The 21567-nt window shown below is 45.9% G+C and overlaps 1 protein-coding gene across 1 annotated transcript in view; it reads right to left on the bottom strand.

Moving 5' to 3' along the window:
* Positions 1-21567, bottom strand: part of DCHS1 (dachsous cadherin-related 1) — a 352029-nt gene that overhangs the window by 292784 nt on the left and 37678 nt on the right. The window contains exon 2 of the mRNA XM_086950300.1: positions 17636-19470. Within this exon, the coding sequence (XP_086806426.1) occupies positions 17636-19390 (1755 nt within the window). The 5' untranslated portion in view covers positions 19391-19470. The remainder of the gene's footprint in view (positions 1-17635; positions 19471-21567) is intronic.

Below are 21567 nucleotides of genomic sequence, written 5' to 3'. Positions count from 1 at the left end.
AAAACGGCCCTCGCAAACTGCTCGGCTGCACTCCTTGTTAGGGTGAAACCTCAAAGTTGCTAAAATAACTATGATAACTGTGGCACAGAAGAGACAGGCTTAATTTAGGGCAATGTGTGCAGTATTTATTTATGAGGCACCACGACAGTAATAAAGTCAAAACACCAAGCAATAAAACTCCCAACCCAATTTACAAAAACATAGACAAATTTAATGAATAAAACTACAACAAAATGAAAAAAAACAATAAGGGGAACCAGATATGGATTTTTAAGTTTTAAGTACAAATAAGGCCAAAAAGCACAAAGCACCAACAATAGCTTGGAAGACTATGGAAGTAGTAGGCCAGGATTAAAATGTATAATCTATACTTTCCCTATGTGCCAGCAACAGACTGACCAGTGACAATGCCATTTTGGGCCCCGGCACTGGGGAGAATGACATTTCAACAGCCATAAATCTTCCACTCTTAAATATTATGCGCCCTACCTTGCGGGCAGCAAGGTGCGCTCATGGATGACTTATTTAATCAGGTTTTCCTACCTCTCAAAAGGGTGGTTTCGACAGGTCTGTGCAGCTGTGGCCATGTTTTGGCTCCACAAGGCTGCAGTGGACGGCACAAAGGCGCTGCCGTCCACGGGGGTGTTTAACTTACCATGCCAGGGGTGCACTTCTGCCCCATATACAATGGCCTTAGAGGAAAGAAGTTGCGCAAATCAGATTTAAGCCACTTTCAATATGTTTAAAGGGGGTGCACAGGCACTTTACTCCACTTTAGTAGGGGTAAAGGGCACAGAGTGCCAAATCCTGCAAAAACAGAGCCCTGAAAAGGCGAAAAATCTGGGGTAACCATGTAGGAAAGGCAGATTTCCTCCAGGGAGGCACCCTTTTGAGGGCCACAGTGTGAACACATAAGGAGATGTTGGCATGGAAGTTGGAAGCCTTTGTTTACTGCTGCCAGGGGCAACAATAGCATCTGCTTAAATACTCAGGAAGGGGGCCTATGGTGTAGGAACCCACCGCCCCCCAAGCACGCCCAAGAATGGGGGTCCCTACAAAAGAGCCTCAATGCCCCTACCATAAGTGTGAAATATCACCCACAGGAAGCGAGGCCCTGTTTTACATACCAATGGCATCACAGGTTTCTATTGAGCGTGATGACATCAGCAGTGGACTGTGCCATGGCAGAGGGGGGTTTGTGGGGAACTATATGGGGCTAATCTGAAAAGAGGGACAGGCATCACAAATGAACAAATATTTACGAAAGAAGACCTATGAATTGGGGGCGGGGGGTAAGTATTTTTTGTTCCCCACATAATGTTTATGAATTTTGCATTTTCGAATTGACCACCTTTTGCAAAGATTGCAGGGTGTTCCTAGGCGCTTTTGAAGTTGTTTCTCTGCAAAGTGTGAAAATACAACCCACAGAGTGGGATCTATGCTAGTGTCATATTTCTGAAATAAATCTAAACTGGAAAATGGGTGTTGATGTTTCTCTGCAAATGTGAGTTATGCAGAGCTTCTCTATGCACAGTGGAGCTGTACAGGAGGGAAACACTGCGGCCTTCTTTCTATGCCAGGTGCAGTAATTACCTAATCCCAATCGTGATAACACAGGGTGCCCTGATAGTGTCATCTGCCATCACCAAGCCATTCCGAGTTTTGGATCCAAAGCAGAAGGATAAAGCACCATTTTTTTTTTATTTGCCCTGCGCCAAGCTGTACAAGTCACAGACGCACACTCCTTTCCTGCACAATTTGCAAAAAAATGTATTTGGAAAAATAATATTGCGCGGGGTGTTTTTCAGCAGACGTTCCAAAACAAACATCTTTGCAAATGAAAGCAAAGCTGCATTTATCTGCAGACCTTCCTGAAAATATGTAACAAACCATAGCCTCTCCAGACCCTTCATGGTTCCCTGAAATGTGTCTTTCTGGGTTCAGAGTGTTGATGTGCCCCATTCCAGGAGTACTTTTGATCATCAGAGGGGCACTGGACAGCAGTGGGGTCAGTACTGTCTGCTCTTCGAAGGCTGGAAGGGCTGCAGCGGAGTCAGTCTGACATGCAACTGAGGCTTCCACAGCTCTACGGGTCTCGCAGATGGAGGGGCCTATCCGGAAGTGTCTGCCCTTCTCTGCAGAGTCCTCATGAATGAATGAACGAATGAGTTCCTCTCATCATCATCACGCTGCCTTTGTACATAGCCCAGAGGGGGCTTATGAGGGTCTTTTTCCTTGAGTTTTAAGGCAGGACCCCCGGGCCCGGTGGACAAAACTCACTTGACACAGAGCGAAAAGGTGTGAGGACGAGGATGAAATGCTGAGCTCAAGCACGAGGGCATTAATTCATCGATAGTGACCCCACCACTGGAGCCTGCATTGAACTGGCGGAGAGTACTTGCCCCACTCCTTATCTATTCAGTGATGTACTGTGTTTTCATTCCTTCCTGCGCATGTCTAAGTAAGTGCCTTGTGTAGATTTATATTTAAGTCTTCGCTGCAGGGCAGGTGTTCACGCACATAATTATGCATAGCTCAGTGTAGTGGGCTGTCCGTGTGGGTAAGCATGTGAGTGCCTTACATAGGCGTGGAAAGAATGTATGACATTACAATGCATACATTTACAACGAATGCCTTTACACAGTTTTTACATCACAACATCCTTTACAAAGCCTTCCATTACATCGCGTGACACTACATCGCATTTTTAGAAACTACCTTGTTAGACCTGTCAGCCTTAGGGTGGTCTTCCCCAATTTATTTCACTTTTGCCTCATTTTTCCCACCTACTTTTTGTTGGCCTTAGGTCTCTGGGCACCTTCCCATTCCTTACCAATGCTAAGGTGCAGGTGCCCTCTTACCCTAACATGGCTGCCACTGACCCCTGCTACTGCAGCATGGTCTTTTTAGACGCACTCTAGTAGCCAGGAGCAGGCTGGAACCCTTAAACATTGTTGCAATACCAGCCTACCAGCCTGCCCATAGCTAGAGTGAGAAAGCTCCTGGAACCTTCCAGAATAGGGGAGTGGACACCAACTGCCACTGCCAACTGCCAACTGCCAACTGACGCTATAAAAGGAAAGGGAGGGAAACTTTCTAGTCAGTTGGGACATCACTGACCTGGGGGACCCTACGCAGGAGACTTCGGTGGTAGGGCCTAGTCAGGAACCTATGCCACTGGGGGTGACAGGGTTTAGGCGCTGCCCACCAAGCTGTGTGAGGAACACTGAACTAGACCACTGATCTGGCCCAGCGGGAGGGGAACCCAGGGACAACCTGAAGTGATCTGCTGAAGAAACTTGATAAGCCTTCAACTCAAACCCCCCCTCTTCAAGTAACTTCTACCAAGGGCGTAGGAACCAGCTAGCACCAAGAAGACCTTCTCACTGCCCACTGGACTGGTGGGGAATCAACCAGTTATTGGCGCTGTATCACCCCCTGCGCTCCCTGACTTCACCTGGGTCCCCTCTGCTGTTCTGCCACTGTCGTGTGGCCTGTCCTGGACTATCTGACCTGCAACTCTGTCTGATTCCCCAATGCAGTGCTTTCCTATGGTGCCCCTGAGTAGCGCTGTGAACCGCTGACTGGCAAGGGCTGTGCCCCCTGAGAAGAGCTGTGAACTGTTGACTGGCAAGCGCTGTGCCCCCCTGAGAAGCGCTACTGCGTGGAGACCCTCTGTGGGCCCAAAGAGAGCTGCCCGAGGCGCGATCGTGAATTACCCCCAAAGCGCTACGAGGACCAAGCGCTTTAGCTACCAGACGCTTCTCAGCTGTGCCCCCTTTTCGAGCTTTCCACCGAGTGCGCCCCTGAACTTTAATACTTCAGCCCAGGGGCCCTCTGAGCCTCGCCGACATTGTTGCGGTCCAGTGCTTTCCCCGAGATGCCAACGCTGCCTTCTGCATCCCCTCGGCAGCCCCCAGAGCCAGGAGAGGGCCGCCGTAGGCCTCGCTAGGCCTGAAGCATGGATCTGGCATCACGTGACGGGGGCGCCCGTGTTGACTCCACCCCGCCTTGTGCTGATTGAGTCCCTGTGCTGTGCCCTGCGAGCCGCTCTGCTATTGGTGGTCACTGGGCGCCTGGGCCTCCCATTGGTTCCCGGTCCCTGCAAGCACTGAGGGAGGACCGGGACCGGCTCTGACACCTGTGCGGGGGGGGGGGGGGGCTCGCGAAGAGTACCGGAGCCCCGTCTGTCCCCGACTTCACCGGAGAGCGCAATAGTGAGAGCGCGCCTCCGAGTATCATCCCCAGCGTGCTGAACCTCCGCAAGGGCCAGAGAAGGGGCCGAAGAAGTAAGGTAAACCCCTGAGGAGGCTCTAAGACCGCCCTCCCCGCGGGAGACTGCAATTAGGCCCCGTTGGCCCCGATAAGTACTGTGGACTGGGCAGGAGCCCTGTGTCATTTGAGGAGCCCTCCAGGGGGCTTTTGTGACAATCCCCAGGGAAAAGTTAACCCCTTAGTAGGGGAAAGGTTATTCTGTTATGGTGGCCTGATTGTTATTGGAATTGTCATGCTTAGCTCCTGAGAGTAATGTCCTGCCTATTCTGACCAAAAGAAATGCTCATTTTGCCGGCAGGAAAGGTTAATAGTGCCTGTTGCCTATCTAATGAACTGTTGGAGTTTACCTAAAAGAAACGCTTATTCTAATTATTGAACTGCTTTATTTCAACCTTGTGAAATGCACTACATTTGCTGATAAATGGCTTATCTTTGCAGCTAGGAAATGTTTACCCCCCCCCATTTATTGACACGCCGATTCCTGCAGCGACAAAGTGACTGCTGCTGAGTAATTAAATGCTATTTGAATGTCTTAAAAGGGAATTCCTTGCGGGCGCTGTCTGGAGCAAGGCTGTTACCAGGCCTACCGTTATATAATATTTAATATTTATTTATTTAAGTATTTGTGGCCAAGAAATGGAAAGCATGTGCTTTTAAGGGAAAGCAATGAGTTAATGCTGCTGTGATTTTTGACTGCCCTGGTTTTGATTCCAGATAAAACGTATTTATTTGAATCAAGCATTCTGGTGTGGACTCAGTCTTTGCGTGCACTTATTGCCTCAGTGGATGTGTGTGCTGAATAGTCACTTAACACCTAAGCTTCGGGTGCCTGCCTGCTCGGTCCAAGCTACCCCCCGGGGACCTGACGAACCAAGTTGCTACATAGCTTTACAACGCATTCCATTACATCGCATTATACCATTACAACGCATACCATTACATTGCATTTAAGGTAAAAATGACTATTTTAACTCCAGGGGTGCAACAGTAGGGTAAGTGTTGGATAGTGTAGGGGTACTATGCGTTGTAATGGTATGCGTTGTAACGGTATGCGTTGTAATGGTATGCGTTGTAGTGACATGCGATGTAGTATCATGCGTTGTAATAGTATGCGTTGTAATGCCTGCGTTGTAATGACATGCATTGTAAAGGATGTTGCGATGTAATGACTGCGTTGTAAGTGTAGTGCAATGTAATGGTTGCATTGTAAAGGTTGTTTCCCGCATGGGAATACACTACCCAAATGTTAAAATACTGTGTGCCACGTCACATGTAACTAATGTTGTTCCCTTCTACATTTTACATCCTCAGATTGCACGCATCTCCCAAAAAAAGCTTTGTCCTCCATGTTCCCAAAGCCCTGCATGAAGCATGGATCTCAACATAAGACTATTGAATGTTCACTCTCGATTCTGCCAATCGAATGCCCTACCCCCGGCCTCTGAACTCCTTACTCTCTCTGAGTGCAGCCTACTCTGCATTTCATGCCTTACTCCCTATGAATGTACTCCTGCAAAGTGCCCACACCTCATGACCTCAACCTGTCGTTCTTTGGGACCCATGCAAACCCCTGCAACCTACATATCTAATCCCCTCTGGCGTATCACCCCACTGACCACTTGTGTCAACTCACACTAATATTCACACTAAATTTATATTATCTTAATCTACCACAAAGATGCAGGAGTAAATGCACCCCACTAACCTACAACAACAAACCCTACCCAATATCCACTCGACTGACCACTAATCTCAGCCAACCCTTGCACTAATCCATGCTGAACCCATAAACAGCACACTCAGTGCTTGCACTGACCCTGGCACTGGTTCATAGTGTACCCAGAGTGCGCTCAGCCAACACTTGCACTAATCCATGCTGAACCCATAAAAAGCACACTCAGTGTATGCACTGACCCTGGCACTGGTTCATAGTGTACCCAAAGTGCGCTCAGCCAACCCTTGCACTAATCCAGGCGGAACCCATAAACAGCACACTCAGTGCATGCACTGACCCTGGCACTGGTTCATAGTGTACCCAAAGTGCGCTCAGCCAACCCTTGCACTAATCCATGCTGAACCCATTAACAGCACACTCAGTGTATGCACTGACCCTGGCACTGGTTCATAGTGTACCCAAAGTGCGCTCAGCCAACACTTGCACTAATCCATGCTGAACCCATACAAAAGCACACTCAGTGTATGCACTGACCCTGGCACTGGTTCATAGTGTACCCAAAGTGCGCTCAGCCAACCCTTGCACTAATCCAGGCGGAACCCATAAACAGCACACTCAGTGCATGCACTGACCCTGGCACTGGTTCATAGTGTACCCAAAGTGCGCTCAGCCAAACCTTGCACTAATCCATGCTGAACCCATTAACAGCACACTCAGTGTATGCACTGACCCTGGCACTGGTTCATAGTGTACCCAAAGTGCGCTCAGCCAACCCTTGCACTAATCCAGGCGGAACCCATAAACAGCACACTCAGTGCATGCACTGACCCTGGCACTGGTTCATAGTGTACCCAAAGTGCGCTCAGCCAACCCTTGCACTAATCCAGGCGGAACCCATAAACAGCACACTCAGTGCATGCACTGACCCTGGCACTGGTTCATAGTGTACCCAAAGTGCGATCAGCCAACCCTTGCACTAATCCATGATGAACCCATTCTATCTGGGTTGGTGTTAAGTGCCAAGATACTCCCTGGAGCGGTAGCAGCGCTATAAAAGTGCACTTTACATTACACAGTGTATGCACTGACCCTGGCACTGGTTCATAGTGTACACAAAGTGCGCTCAGCCAACCCTTGCACTAATCCATGCTGAACCCATAAACAGCATACTCAGTGCATGCACTGACCCTGGCACTGGTTCATAGTGTACCCAAAGTGCGCTCAGCCAACCCTTGCACTAATCAATGCTGAACCCATTAACAGCACACTCAGTGCATGCACCGACCCTGGCACTGGTTCATAGTGTACCCAAAGTGCGCTCAGCCAACCCTTGCACTAATCCATGCTGAACCCATTAACAGCACACTCAGTGCATGCACCGACCCTGGCACTGGTTCATAGTGTACCCAAAGTGCGATCAGCCAACCCTTGCACTAATCCATGCTGAACCCATACACAGCACACTCAGTGCATGCACTGACCCTGGCACTGGTTCATAGTGTACCCAAAGTGCGATCAGCCAACCCTTGCACTAATCCATGCTGAACCCATTAACTGCACACTCAGTGCATGCACTGACCCTGACACTGGTTCATAGTGTACCCAAAGTGCGATCAGCCAACCCTTGCACTAATCCATGATGAACCCATACACAGCACACTCAGTGCATGCACTGACCCTGGCAATGGTTCATTGTGTACCCAAAGTGCGCTCAGCCAACCCTTGCACTAATCCATGATGAACCCATAAACAGCACACTCAGTGCATGCACTGACCCTGGCACTGGTTCATAGTGTTCCCAGAGTGCGCGCAGCCAACCCTTGCACTAATCCATGCTGAACCCATAAACTGCACACTCAGTGCATGCACCGACCCCGGCACTGGTTCATAGTGTACCCAGAGTGCGCGCAGCCAACCCTTGCACTAGTTGGTGATTAGCTTGTAGTGCTTTCATCGCACTAGCATTTGCACACGTCCATAGTGAAATCAGAGTGCCCTTGATTAACCTATAGTGCTTTCAAAGCACTTGTACTAGTCCATAGTGAAACCAGAGTGCCATTGATTAACCTATAGTGCTTTCAAAGCACTTGTACTAGTCCATAGTGAAACCAGAGTGCCTTTCATTAACCTATAGTGCTTTCAACGCACTTGTACTAGTCCATAGTGAAACCAGAGTGCCATTGATTAACCTATAGTGCTTTCAAAGCACTTGTACTAGTCCATAGTGAAACCAGAGTGCCTTTCATTAACCTATAGTGCTTTCAACGCACTTGTACTAGTCCATAGTGAAACCAGAGTGCCTTTCATTAACCTATAGTGCTTTCAAAGCACTTGTACTAGTCCATAGTGAAACCAGAGTGCCATTGATTAACCTATAGTGCTTTCAACGCACTTGTACTAGTCCATAGTGAAACCAGAGTGCCTTTCATTAACCTATAGTGCTTTCAACGCACTTGTACTAGTCCATAGTGAAACCCGAGTGCCATTGATTAACCTATAGTGTTTTCAAAACACGTGTACTAGTCCATAGTGAAATCAGAGTGCCATTGATTAACCTATAGTGCTTTCAAAGCACTTGCACACGTCCATAGTAAAACCAGAGTGCCTTTCATTAACCTATAGTGCTTTCAACGCACTTGTACTAGTCCATAGTGAAACCAGAGTGCCTTTCATTAACCTATAGTGCTTTCAACGCACTTGTACTAGTCCATAGTGAAACCCGAGTGCCATTGATTAACCTATAGTGTTTTCAAAACACGTGTACTAGTCCATAGTGAAATCAGAGTGCCTTTCATTAACCTATAGTGCTTTCAAAGCACTTGTACTAGTCCATAGTGAAACCCGAGTGCCTTTCATTAACCTATAGTGCTTTCAAAGCACTTGTACTAGTCCATAGTGAAACCAGAGTGCCTTTCATTAACCTATAGTGCTTTAAAAGCACTTGTACTAGTCCATAGTGAAACCCGAGTGCCTTTCATTAACCTATAGTGCTTTAAAAGCACTTGTACTAGTCCATAGTGAAACCAGAGTGCCTTTCATTAACCTATAGTGCTTTAAAAGCACTTGTACTAGTCCATAGTGAAACCCGAGTGCCATTGATTAACCTATAGTGCTTTCAAAGCACTTGTACTAGTCCATAGTGAAACCAGAGTGCCTTTCATTAACCTATAGTGCTTTAAAAGCACTTGTACTAGTCCATAGTGAAACCAGAGTGCCTTTCATTAACCTATAGTGCTTTAAAAGCACTTGTACTAGTCCATAGTGAAACCCGAGTGCCATTGATTAACCTATAATGTTTTCAAAGCACTTGCACACGTCCATAGTAAAACCAGAGTGCCCTTACCCTACACACACACCCCCCACTGCACTATTGCAAGGTGAACCCAAGTGCAATAAAGCAGACCCAGCGCTTCTGTTAGTCCATGGATATCTAGGCACCTTCCCTCCTGACTCCGCCCACACTCACTCACTGACACAAAAGACGGCATGAATCTCCTCGGAGGGTGAAAGGAGGAGCGAGAGAGGCCTCTCTAGGAGAGAGCCCGGCCGGCATTCCCAGGGCCTCGGGACCGTCTCTTGGTGACAAGAGAGCAGGGGCAGCCAGGAAACCGAGGGGTGATGAATAGAGGGGCGCGGGGCAAAGCCCTGAGAAGGGGCCGGGAGGCGGAAATGGAGAGCGAGGCATGATGGGAAGGTCACCCCTGGCACCAGTGCAGAGAGAGGGGGCAACAGGCAGCAGAGGGGCACCGAGAAAAGACCAATGTAAAGAGGCAATGTAAGATAGCACGAAACGGGGGAGAGAGAAAGAGAGAAATAGAGAGTGAGCGAGAGAGAAGATGGATTGAGAGAGGGGGGTGGAGAGAGAGAGAGCTAGCGAGTGGCTGGTATTTTATTTTATTTTATGTGGTTCTACTTTTATTATGTTTAATTTTGTTTTCATAAATCAATTTGCTGAAAGGCAACTGCTAACAATAGGACTACAATCTTTATATTAAAATTACAATTATTCCAAGGATGGGATAAAGTTCCCAAAAAAAAGCGAAGGATGGAGTAGGGGATTTTGGAACCAAAAATTAAGTTAATTTCAGACCAATCGCTCTTCCAGAAACTGTACACATGATGCCATGCAAAAAGAAAATTAATTAAATCAGCGGATGTGGAGGAACATGTCCAACAGGATTTGGGAACGCCAATGTCTTTTATTTAGGGCAACCGGACAGGACAGAAGTCTATTATAAACAAATAGAGTGTTTGTGTAGTATTTGCTGCTCTAGAGGACTTCTTGATTTTAGTCCAAATTTTGTTTTGCAGGAGAATCAGCCAATCCACCTCTAAATCCCTTTCCCAAGATAATTTTACCTTCGTTTTTTCTCTAGTTGTATGTGAGGTACGAAGATGAGTGTAAATAGTAGAAGCTCGAGGACAAGTGTGAAGGAGAATGTGTAAACTGTTGACAGAGTGGGGGGCAGGAGGGCTGTGAGATAAAAATTGGTCACACAGACTAAAGGGCCAGTTTCAGAAGAGTATATTTAGACTGGAAAGAGGGAGATAGGTCAAAAAGCTGACTAGCATGTGAAAAGGGTATGACTTCATCCTTAAGAAAAAGTTGGTGTACCCAGATTAAGCCCTTGTGTCTCCAAGATTTCCAAAAAAAGAGTTTGCCGCAAATCAGTACAAACGTATTATGCCATATTGTGGAATTGAGAAAAGGGTCGGAATCTGTAGGAGGCATCAATGGACTAGATTCTAAAATTTTGCATGTATGTTTAAGGATAGGATTGTGGTTTGTGGGTGAAAGATACACATTCTTGAAATGAAAAAGGATATAAATAAGAACGTTCAAGGTCCACCCACAAAGGACAATCCAAAGAGAATTTTCATAAAACAAATAAAACTTGAACTTAAAAGAAAGAAAACGAGGTGGGCTCATGGGATAAATGACCCCCTGACGTAAATGCCCTTTTAGAAGTTCATTGCATTTAGAGGGGACTTTCAAGAAACATAACATAAGACACTGTAAAGCTTCCATGAATCTATGTCTTTAATCGCTGAACCCATCTTAAACCCATTGGCTTCCTCCATGAATGCCGCTTGGAAAGCTACGCGATCATTCGGCTATGAATAGACCGGTATTGATGACACGCACCCTAGTGTGCATTCCAAACTTTACTCTAGTGTTTACTTTTAGACTTCTATATGTGGATACAACATGCTCTTGGTGGACAGTACATCAGCTGTGAAGGTGTTACACTAGTATGGAAGTGTCCCAAATCATATGAGACCCTGCATTACACATACTTATGTAGGGTGAGGTGTGTGAATTTCCGGACACCCAAAGCAGTGCTTCATTTGTAAAAAAAATTAAAAGTGGCAGGGCTCTCGTGAGGAGACCACTGTGGCTTGTACCACACACTGCCCCAGCCATGCTGCCAAAGACAGTAACAACACAACTACTAACCATTGCACTCCTACAAGTGGGGCAATTCAGACTATTCGAGGGCCCCAAAGCTTTAAGAATGTTTTGAGGGGCAGGTAATAGTCTTTTTTAATGTATATTGGATTAACAATTACCTTTTGTTGTGGTCATCTATAAATTACCCAGACAGCGCCACCTAGTGGCAGGCTCTCACAAGCGCCGGTGTTGACAATTAAGTGCTGTGCCAAGCGCAGGAAACCACCAGCTCAAATTAAGCACTGGGAAGGCATCCAAGGTGTTCTAAGTTTATTGCAGATGTTTACAGGAAGGCAACAAGCAGGCTGTACATACAGATAGATAGCTTGCTTCGGAACAGCCCCCGCTGGTTATAACACCCTGTGCTCTATGAGCAGCAGCGGTGAGTGCTGTTTCACCTGGGAGGTTCTTTGGTTTAGTCGAGCCATTATGCCACCGTTGTTTTGTTGGGTGGAAGCGGTGGATGTGGTTACAAAGGATGGGAGCCCGTCAATCTCCTGGCATAAAATAAGAGAACTAGTAGAGCAGAGCTCTGGGAGGAGGGAGGGACCTGAAATATGGTACCCAACAAAGGCATCCATTTTATGAAGCACATTGAAGGGATTCATTGTGAGATTTTAAAATGTTTTGCCTCATTTTTTGCATACATTTTGTAAATTGGCACCTTCTGGAGCCTAACATAATTATGAAATAGACTTTTAGCTCACTGGCTGTCCAACCCCCCTTTCAGTCCTGAGGAAGACCCGCCTTGATGCTTTTTACATTTGCACCACCTACAGGGTCGAAACGTCGACTTGCTGCATATGTCCGCACAGTGCTCATGATCACAGTTTAAACTTATCAATGGATCCTACAACATATGTGGAAAAATAATAAGGACAAAACAAAATCCCCCTCTTTTCCATGCTCAAGTGTCACATGTCTGTTTGTCTTGATTATAGTGTACTGTCAATATCACCAATCACAAAATGTCACTATATGTCACCTTTTTTCACCACAGTCACCTATTCCTCACTACAATTGAATTTGTAAATTTTGTCAGCCCTGAGTATTTGATATTTAATTTGAAATACATTATTGAATCCTAATTTTGGTGTGTGTGTTATTATATGTCTCTTTACCATTCATTGATACATGTGCTATAAATAAGTCTTTACTCCTGGAGTATTCTAAGCAATTGAGAATCCCCGACAGAACCAAATGTTTTACTTAATACTTATACCCAGGTTCTGAGGGACACCGGGTCGCTCCATTATCTTTATTATTGTTGGGTGGAAGCGGCGGATGTGGTTACAAAGGATGGGAGCGCAACAAGCTCCTGGCACAAAATAAGAGAACTAGTAGAGCAAAGCAGAGCTCTGGGAGGAGGGACCTGAAATGTGGTGCCCAACAAAGGCATCATTTCGATGAAGCGCATTGAAGGGATTCATTATGCGATTTTAAAATCTTTTGTATTTCTTTGCATAGATTTTGTAAATTTTAACCTTCTTACGGGCTAAAGTCTGGAAATAACATAATTATGAAATACATTTTTAGCTGTGCGTACTTGCATTTTAGGGGAAGAGTAAGGCAGCTGTCGTGTTAAGTGGACACGACTGACTTACTTATTAATACAGGAGATTTTCAAATGATACGGTCTTAAACATACCAAGACTATAAGGGTTGTACCCATAAACTGGAGGAGGTTTGTCCGCGTTATCGTTATAGTATGGGGTCAAGCGCCTTGATGTCGAGAGGCGCTAGCAAACAGCACTGTGTCCTTTGGGGTGATGTGGATTCTGTTGAGCCAAGGGAGGCTGCAGTGCAGACTACATTGAGCTGGATACTGGGATTGCCGCGCACTTACATATCCACACGCATTGTCTTATTTTGTAAACATTTTGAAAGCTTGAGGTATATTGCCAATGCTTTATGCAACACAATTTAGAAAGTTTTGATTTTATTTTTGAAATATTATGGATTTCTATATTGTATGGCTCATATTTGTAAGTAGAAACCATAAACATGGTTGGCTTTGAATTCAGAGTCGTCTTCCAACAGCCTTATAATTTAGGGTAGAGGGTATTGTATTCCTTACTACGAAGTCGCACCACCTGAACGCAGAATCTGTAGAGCTAAATTGAACACTCCAGCACACAGCTACGAAAACATTGTTAATCTAAGTGACTTTTAAAAATATTTATAGTTCATATTTCGGCGCAATTAACTATATCAAACAAAAACAAAGCATGCCGCCATACAATGTTTTTTTTTGTTAATGATTGAAAAACACTCTTCATTCCATTGTTTGAACAGCAGCTGTCTGCTGGCTCTGACGTCACACCTCAACAGTAATAAGTGATTATAGTTGAACAGCCACGTAACTTCTTGTTACAGGTGAGTGGGATGTTACAAAGACAATGTAATTCGCGGATTAGGAACCACTTTTTAGGTCTGGCATTACCCTAGACCTTTTGAGTTGATATATACATTTGTAAACACACACACACACACATATATATATATATATATCTATTTACATATCATTACAGCATGGAGCAGCAGTTGGTCGTACACTTCTGCCATTGGCTAACTTCACTGTGAGCTATGCATTCTGCTCTTTCGCAAGGAGCACATCCGAGTCCTCACAAAAAAGAGTTTCGTACAGTGCAAGGAACTACTATGCCAATGTGAACGTTTTGAGGACAAAAACAATTGCCTTTAGCCCGTTTTTTGTTTTTTTATAATGGAGAGGGAAAAGCAGCTCCCCGACAATACAATTTTACAAAAGAAATTACAAAACAATCATTGACAAAGCCAAAAGGCTGCAGCCAATGCATACCTATTGGCTTTTGCCAGTGCTTGCTATACCCCGATTGCAGGCTCTCATGCATTATGCATTGATAGTCCACACATCACAAGTAACTAGTCCTGAAAACTAAAACAAAAGTGCTCTAACAGCATGGTGCATGGTATGGGAATAAATGCAGTAAAACTCAAAATGACTAAAGTGGACATAACTTTCGTGGGTACCATTGAGTTGAGTAACAATAAACATCTGTTATTCAGCGCCAAGATGCTTGCGAGTGAACGCGCACTTTACAAATATACATGTTATGTTATGTTATGTTAGGTCCAAATGTTCTATTGAAAAATGCCTTTTGACATCCATCTGTGGCATCAATATATAGATCCAGGGACAACAGGTGAACTTGTCTCGAAACCTAAATTTAATTTCTGGCTACGGAGACAGAGGTTAGACCTGAAATGCACCAGACATATCTTAACTAAAAACATTCCACCAAATTATTTCAAATCTGTACTGTATATTGCGCTTGACCAACTCAATGAGGCTCCTCCCACCATAACATCCCCCATCTGGGGCGCTGGTCCAGCAGCAGCATCTGGAAAAACATGAAGGCTGATAGGCTAATGAGCTTCAAATCACATCTCAAGATGGTAGTGACGTGGCTGGAATACACGCTCCTCCGGATCTCCAAGTCCACCATTTGATTAGGAAGAGCTGTCGGCCAAGAAGACCTTGGCTCCACTCCAGGCCATTCAACCTTGCCAGGCCATGAATCAAACTCTACTACGTTCACCAGTGAGATGACCCATCTCAGGAACAACATTCAGTCACTTGAGAGGCAACGGAGGAAACGCAACTCCCTGTCCGATAAACTCGCCCAGGGTATTCGACGGAAAGAAATCCCGAACCAAGACCCAAGTGGTCCGCATCTACTCAAGTTGTACAACCTTCTAAGAGTTAGTCAACATCTACAATATGTCTTGGGCACAAACAATTGTTGCATTTCACCTGTGTGCGATCTTAGCTGACCTTCCATTTGCTCACATCTCTTGTCTGAGGTCGCCGCCGGCTTATTCCTACAGAAATCCTTGCCAAGATCTGTCGTCATCGTCCTGTTTGGGTGCCTGCCAAGCCTGAGCCGCCAAGCTGTCCTCTGACTCATTGACACCAATGGAGCCAATGTAATCAAGGCCTCTGTTCCACAAAGGCTGGCCCCCAGCTTCTGGAAGCAGGCAACGGTCACCCTGCCCCAGACGAAAGCCGAAGTGGATCTCCTGAATCTGCCACAAATCTTATTCTTACTGCACAAATAGGCTGAACCCACAATCTGCCAACACATACTCAGTCTCTCACAGCGAGACACCAGCTTGTGAGATGAGAGACGGCGCGTATCAGCGTGCCTCCCTGCTACATACTCAGGGATTTTTATGAGTCTTGCTTGCCCCTAAATACATGGGGACCCAATGAAGAATAGGCTAATATTCAGAATCTATATGGTCCTATATGATGATTTCGGCATTCTTCAGGCCTCAATATGTTAAAAGACAAAATTATGCTCTGATGAAGTCCACATGTAGTGGACGAAACGCGTTGGCTGTTCTGTGTTATTCATATGAGAAATAAAGATTACCTTGGACGTCATATGGAAAGAATGGACTAACTTTCTGTGTAATTTTGATAGTGCGGTGCACTTCACATTTACATGTTGAACATACCCAGTCTCTGCATCCAAAGCACAACCAGCTGCCTGGGTTCCGCACCTCCAAGAACAGTAAAACCGGCTATGAAAGAGTTCCACCTGACCCAAGAAGAAGCTGTAGAGGTCACTTTCTTTTTACACTTGTAAGTGCTCATCGAACAATTTACTATGGTGTCCTGTTAGCTCGGTTGCACCCATGTATTGGGGAGTTATTTAACCCTTCTGAAAGGTAGACACCAGTAAATACAACTGGAAAATGTCATATCCCTCCCGACTGAGCAAGAAGGGATGTTTAGCTGAGCTCCATTTTCCATCCCCAGTTCTTCAAAAGCGTGCGCCCCTAGTGGGTCATCTTGCCCCATGCATTCACCTATAGGAGGCGTGTCCTGATGGGTGTGGTCTCTATGCCAGGGATACCGAGCAGCTCTTTCGATTCAATGGGAAACAAAACAGACAAAATAAGGTTGCCCTCCCTGGCTTAACAAGCTGCCCAGGAGATCTGCGACAACATCCTTGTATCCGCCAGGACCGCCCCAACGCTGCTCCAACTTAGGACAGAGTTTACGACGCACCTTTTAAAGAACACAACATCACAATGCATTAACAACACGGCTCTGTCCCAGGAACCCCGCTTCCTCTTCAATCACTCCTTGGCTGTCATTTTGTCTGGGACCCTCTAGAGTGCTATCTTTCTGGCTATTTTTGTGCTATCCAAATGCCAGATGCATACATATATGCATATACACATACACATACATACATACATTGTCTCTTTTGCATTAAGCTATAAAGTCTGGCCCTTCTCAAAGGAAGTTGTTCAGTTGAAGGGGGCGAAGCTGGGAAACCTCTCTTCTTTTGTCCCCTGGCCCAGCCCCCATTCATCATTGTCTATATAGGTGGGAATTTGCACATCAAAAATGGACCCCAAACTGTCCTTTAGGCATCATGTAAACAATATGAAATTACAAATGAATTGTTATAATCCTAGCAAAAACATTATACAATATCTGCACACAGCCCAACACATACCTCCTGCTTACATTACTCCAAAGAGAATCATATCCCCAGTCTTTAATAGAATCCTTGAAATATGTAAAAACAATAAAAAACTAAGTCAAGTCAACTTGAACCCTTCCAAGTCAAGTCAACTTGAACCCTTCTGAGATAGTATTCTAGGGACCCAGACCCGAGGAGGGCCGAGCGGCTCTTCTTCTTCGCTGGGTGGCCGGGGCTTCTCAGTGCACAGCCCAGCACCGTGGACGTCCAGGCACCTCTGCGGCTGGGACTAAACCTTCTACTATGCTCTGGTCTGACAATGGCAGGTTGGACCGACTTTAGACATCTCTAGCTATTGACTGAGGCCTGGTACCTGAGACCTAAACATTGTACAGAGCGCAAATAAACGAGTGTGTCACCGTAATCTAAGTCCACATCACATGACACAACCTGGCATAATCTGCCTTGTGAGGAGTAAGGAATGAATGTTGCGTAATTCCTTCCCACTCATGACTCATGGCCTACAGAATAGTCATTTTAATCAGCACCACATGATGTTCTAACAAAGCTTTGCATGACCCTAGTTTGACCTCGCTTGATTCAGATTGGCATGTCTGAGAACCCCAGAGGTAACAAATGGTTGCACAAGATAGCTGCCCCTACAAGTCTTAAAACAAACGAGCCAGGGCGTTCAGCCTCTACAATGGATAGCAATATTTGTACAAGGAAGTGCAAAGCCGCCATCCTTACCTGGAGGAAGCAGGTCCCGATGGGCGTGTTCTCCTTCAAGGACACATTGTAGAAGTTGCTGCTGAAGGTGGGCTCGTTGTCATTCACATCTTGGAGGGCCACCTTGACCACTGCTGTGGAGGAGAGCGCGGGGCTGCCCCCATCGGTGGCCATCACGGTCAGCTTGGGATGCGGGTCCTTCTCATAATCCAGGGGGTTGGTGGTGGTGATGATGCCAGTGGCAGGGTCAATGGTGAACCAATCAGAGTTGGTATCCGAGTTGTGTAGGATGCTGTAGTAGATGTCCCCATTCGGCCCCTGATCTTTGTCCCTTGCAGTCACCTGAAGCACAAAGCTGCCAGGATACACCACCTCAGGGATAGTCTGCTTATAGACCTGCTGGTCGAACAGGGGTGGGTTATCGTTGACGTCCACAACCTGAAGGACGAAGGAGGACTCTGCCCTCAGAGGAGGGGTTCCAGAGTCAGTGGCCATGACCCTCAGCTCATAGGAGTCCCTCTCTTCCCTGTCCAGGTGTTTGTCCACAATGATCAAGTAGATGATGTTATCTTTTGTGGTCAGAGCAAACTTTCCATCCCCACCTTCTAGCGAGACGTTTACATTGGAGTACTCACCGTAGTCTGGGTCGGACACCGAGATACGGGCAACGTACTGACCCGGCTGGGCCCCCTCAGAGACCTGGGGAGAGCCGTCCTCACTCAGAAAGATGATGGTCATGGTGGGTTGGTTGTCATTGTAATCCCGCACGTGGATCGAGACGAAGGCAGTGGAAACCTCCGGGTGTGTAGCGTTGTCCCTCGCTTGCACCACCAGCTCATGGACCCGACGCATCTCGTAGTCCAGCCCCTTGCTCAGCTTGATCACTCCGGTCTTGGAGTCAATCTCGAAATACTTGTCGGGGTCGCTCTGCCGGCGGTTGATCTCATAGATAATCACCCCGTTTTCACCCTCGTCCGCATCAGAGGCAAACACCTGCAGGATGTTGCTGCCCGGCTTCAAGTTCTCTGAGATGAGCGTGTGGTAACGGCTCTCATTGAAGGCCGGCGCATTATCGTTGATATCCTGGATGACAATATCCAAGGTCATCTGCGTACTCCTGTGGGGAGATCCTCCATCGTAGGCCTCCAGCACCAATGAGTAGGTGGAGCGGTTCTCTCGATCCAGCACGCCGCTGACCACGAGGTCCAAGTAGAGTACTCCATTGGAGCCTCTCCTGGTATCCAGCCTGAAGGCCTGGTCAACGTTCCCCTGCTTGATGATGTAGCCCTGCGTGTTCAACTGCCCACTGTCGGCATCGAAGGCTGGATCGAGTGGAAAGCGGGTACCAATGGGCGTGTGCTCAGGGATTCGGAACACGCTGTGGCTGGTGGGGAACGCTGGGGCGTGGTCGTTGATGTCATTGACGTGAATAGTGACCTCCACAGTCACACCCTCGGTTGTGACGGCGATGAAACTGTACTGCTCCCGGCTCTCGCGGTCCAGCACTTTGGCCGTCTTGATGATGCCTGTGTTCTCGTCGATTTCAAGGTCAGTGGTCACTCCACTGCCCTCCTGTGCAGAGATAAAGTACATGTAGGTGTTGGAGCCAGGGGGGAGACCAGCACTGATGTCGCCAATGATTGTACCCGTAGGCTGCCCCTCGTCAATCTGTAGGTCCAGTGTGCCCAGCATGACGTTACACTGCCCACCCAGTATCCCCCACATGCCCAAGAGCAGCAGCAGGTTCAAGCGGCCGCGACCGCGTAGATGATCCATGGTTTGGTCCAGAAGGTTTGCTTCGTAGTGGAGCAGTCTGGTCCTTTCTCAACTTCTCTTACAGAACTTGACTTTCAACCCTGCAAGGAAGAAGAGAGGTTGTCACAAGTCATGAAGAACAAAAATTCACTGACCCACAAACAGTAGAAAACAACTCATCATTTTTACATCAGGTAAAGTATTTAGCATCAGAAAGATCCCTCTAACTGAATCCGTTGACGGCACGTACAGTTGGTACCTGCACCTACGTGGCGCCTTGCACGTACGGCTAGTGCAGTCGATGGAGCAGCGTTACCTTATTCATAGGATGTACTAATTGTATGGTTAGATAAGCAGCTATAGACTTATAGGACATCTACTGCAAATACAACTAATATCAGTCATAAGTTAATGTGAAAACATACCAAACAAGCATTTGCAATGCAGTAGGTCTGGCATTTACAAGAGTTTAACCTATTGTTATTTACAATGCAATAGCTCAAACTCTTGTAAATTTCAGGCCTATTTAACTTTAAAGAAGCAAACACCATTGTTCGGTGCTGCTTAGAAGTGAAAATGTGCATGGTGAGGAAAGCACGTTGTGCCTGCAGTAGGAGAAATTCATTAAAAATAATAGTTTTTACAGACTAAAATAAGACAGACCGTGTCGCAACAGAAGTAAAAGTGCCAGTCGCCATGGGAGGTCACAAATGCAGACAAGACGGTACCAAGGAGGGACTAACAAGCCAAATAACGACTTGGAAGTCAGCGTTTACAAAGGACAGTGACACAAGCCAATTAAAAATATGGGCGGAGAGTGGGCGGGGCTTCAAAGCCATACTCCACTAATGCATGCCTCTCTAGGGACAGCGCAACTCGAGCTAAAAAAGACGCAACACAAGAAAGTGTGGCTACTTAATAGACTGTTTGAGCGTGTTTCCAATTGAGAAACTGGCACATAGAATTATTCAGACACCGGTCACTTTTTACACGGTCTACCAGCATACTTACGGTGAATGCGCTCTCATTTCTTGACTTCACTCAAACGATCACTTACAAATAACTTGAAGTGACAAATGATTACAGGGCATTAACCACTATCGAAGGCCCTCAAAACATGAACAAAAAGACTGTAGATGACCCAGCTACTCTGTCCAGGTCCCTTTTTACCTAGCTGAACACGCTTAGCTGTTCCTTGGTCACCAATGGAGTTTAGCACATGTGCATGTTTTGAAGTCAGTGTGACTGCAGAGGCAAGTTATACTTTAGATGAAATGCATGTTAATAAAAATCTATTGATGCGAAATCATCCTATCATGTTGACAAAAAAGTTTTGTGCATTTAAAACAATTGTATTTTGGACATGTATATAAACAAACATAATGGGATGTTTATAAAAAACATGGCCACAACTGATGAGTGGCTCTCACAATCTATCTGTGGGGGTGAACCGAGGAATCTCTACTTAACTAATAGCCTTATAGCCCTTCTCCCTCAGGCTATCCTGCTTGTTAAAGGCCCTCTTCCTGATTATATGCCCTTTCCTGCGGCTCGTGCCTACAATGAATGATAAGGCCCTTGATGATCTAACATTATGATACATGGGATTCTGTAATGTCTGTATAAACGACAGTCCTTTATTTCTTCAAATCGTCGACTCGTTCGGTGACTAGTGACACACCAAGTAGCCAATTATAATGAGAAGACATCAGAACTTGACTATATTACTGTTTAGCTCTGACGTTCAAGGAGCAAAATTGAAGCAGCTGTTTAAAGCAACGAAAACAGAATGTTGCATTTCTTCTGCTCTATTTTAATTGCGTGCAATGACAAGCAGAGAGACTATGGTTAGTTTTTGCACTTCTTAGATGGACAAAAGCTAGAATATTTCTGTATGTTTCTACACGTTTTGAGCTACTGTAACTTTTTTAACATCTGACTTGTATTGAACTGTTACTAATATCTGTTTGAAATAAATATCTAACATGCTTTTGCTTTGTTTAATTTTACACTAGTGATATTATTTTTATACTTCATGTTTGCAAACATTCTCGCTTTACCAATGAAAGAATGAGGCACCAAGGTTTTAAGTGGTTTATGGGAAAGGTGATGGTGTGGCCATGTACTATATTGGATAAAGTACCCAAGGCGTATACAATATGGATATTGCAAGTCACCTCACAGTTCCATAACCTAAG

This window comes from Lissotriton vulgaris, unplaced genomic scaffold (assembly GCF_964263255.1).
Source record: "Lissotriton vulgaris unplaced genomic scaffold, aLisVul1.2 SCAFFOLD_1025, whole genome shotgun sequence".
Taxonomy (NCBI): Eukaryota; Metazoa; Chordata; class Amphibia; order Caudata; family Salamandridae; genus Lissotriton; species Lissotriton vulgaris.
The sequence above is the reverse complement of the archived record's forward strand: the minus strand, read 5'-3'. Positions and strand labels throughout refer to the sequence as shown.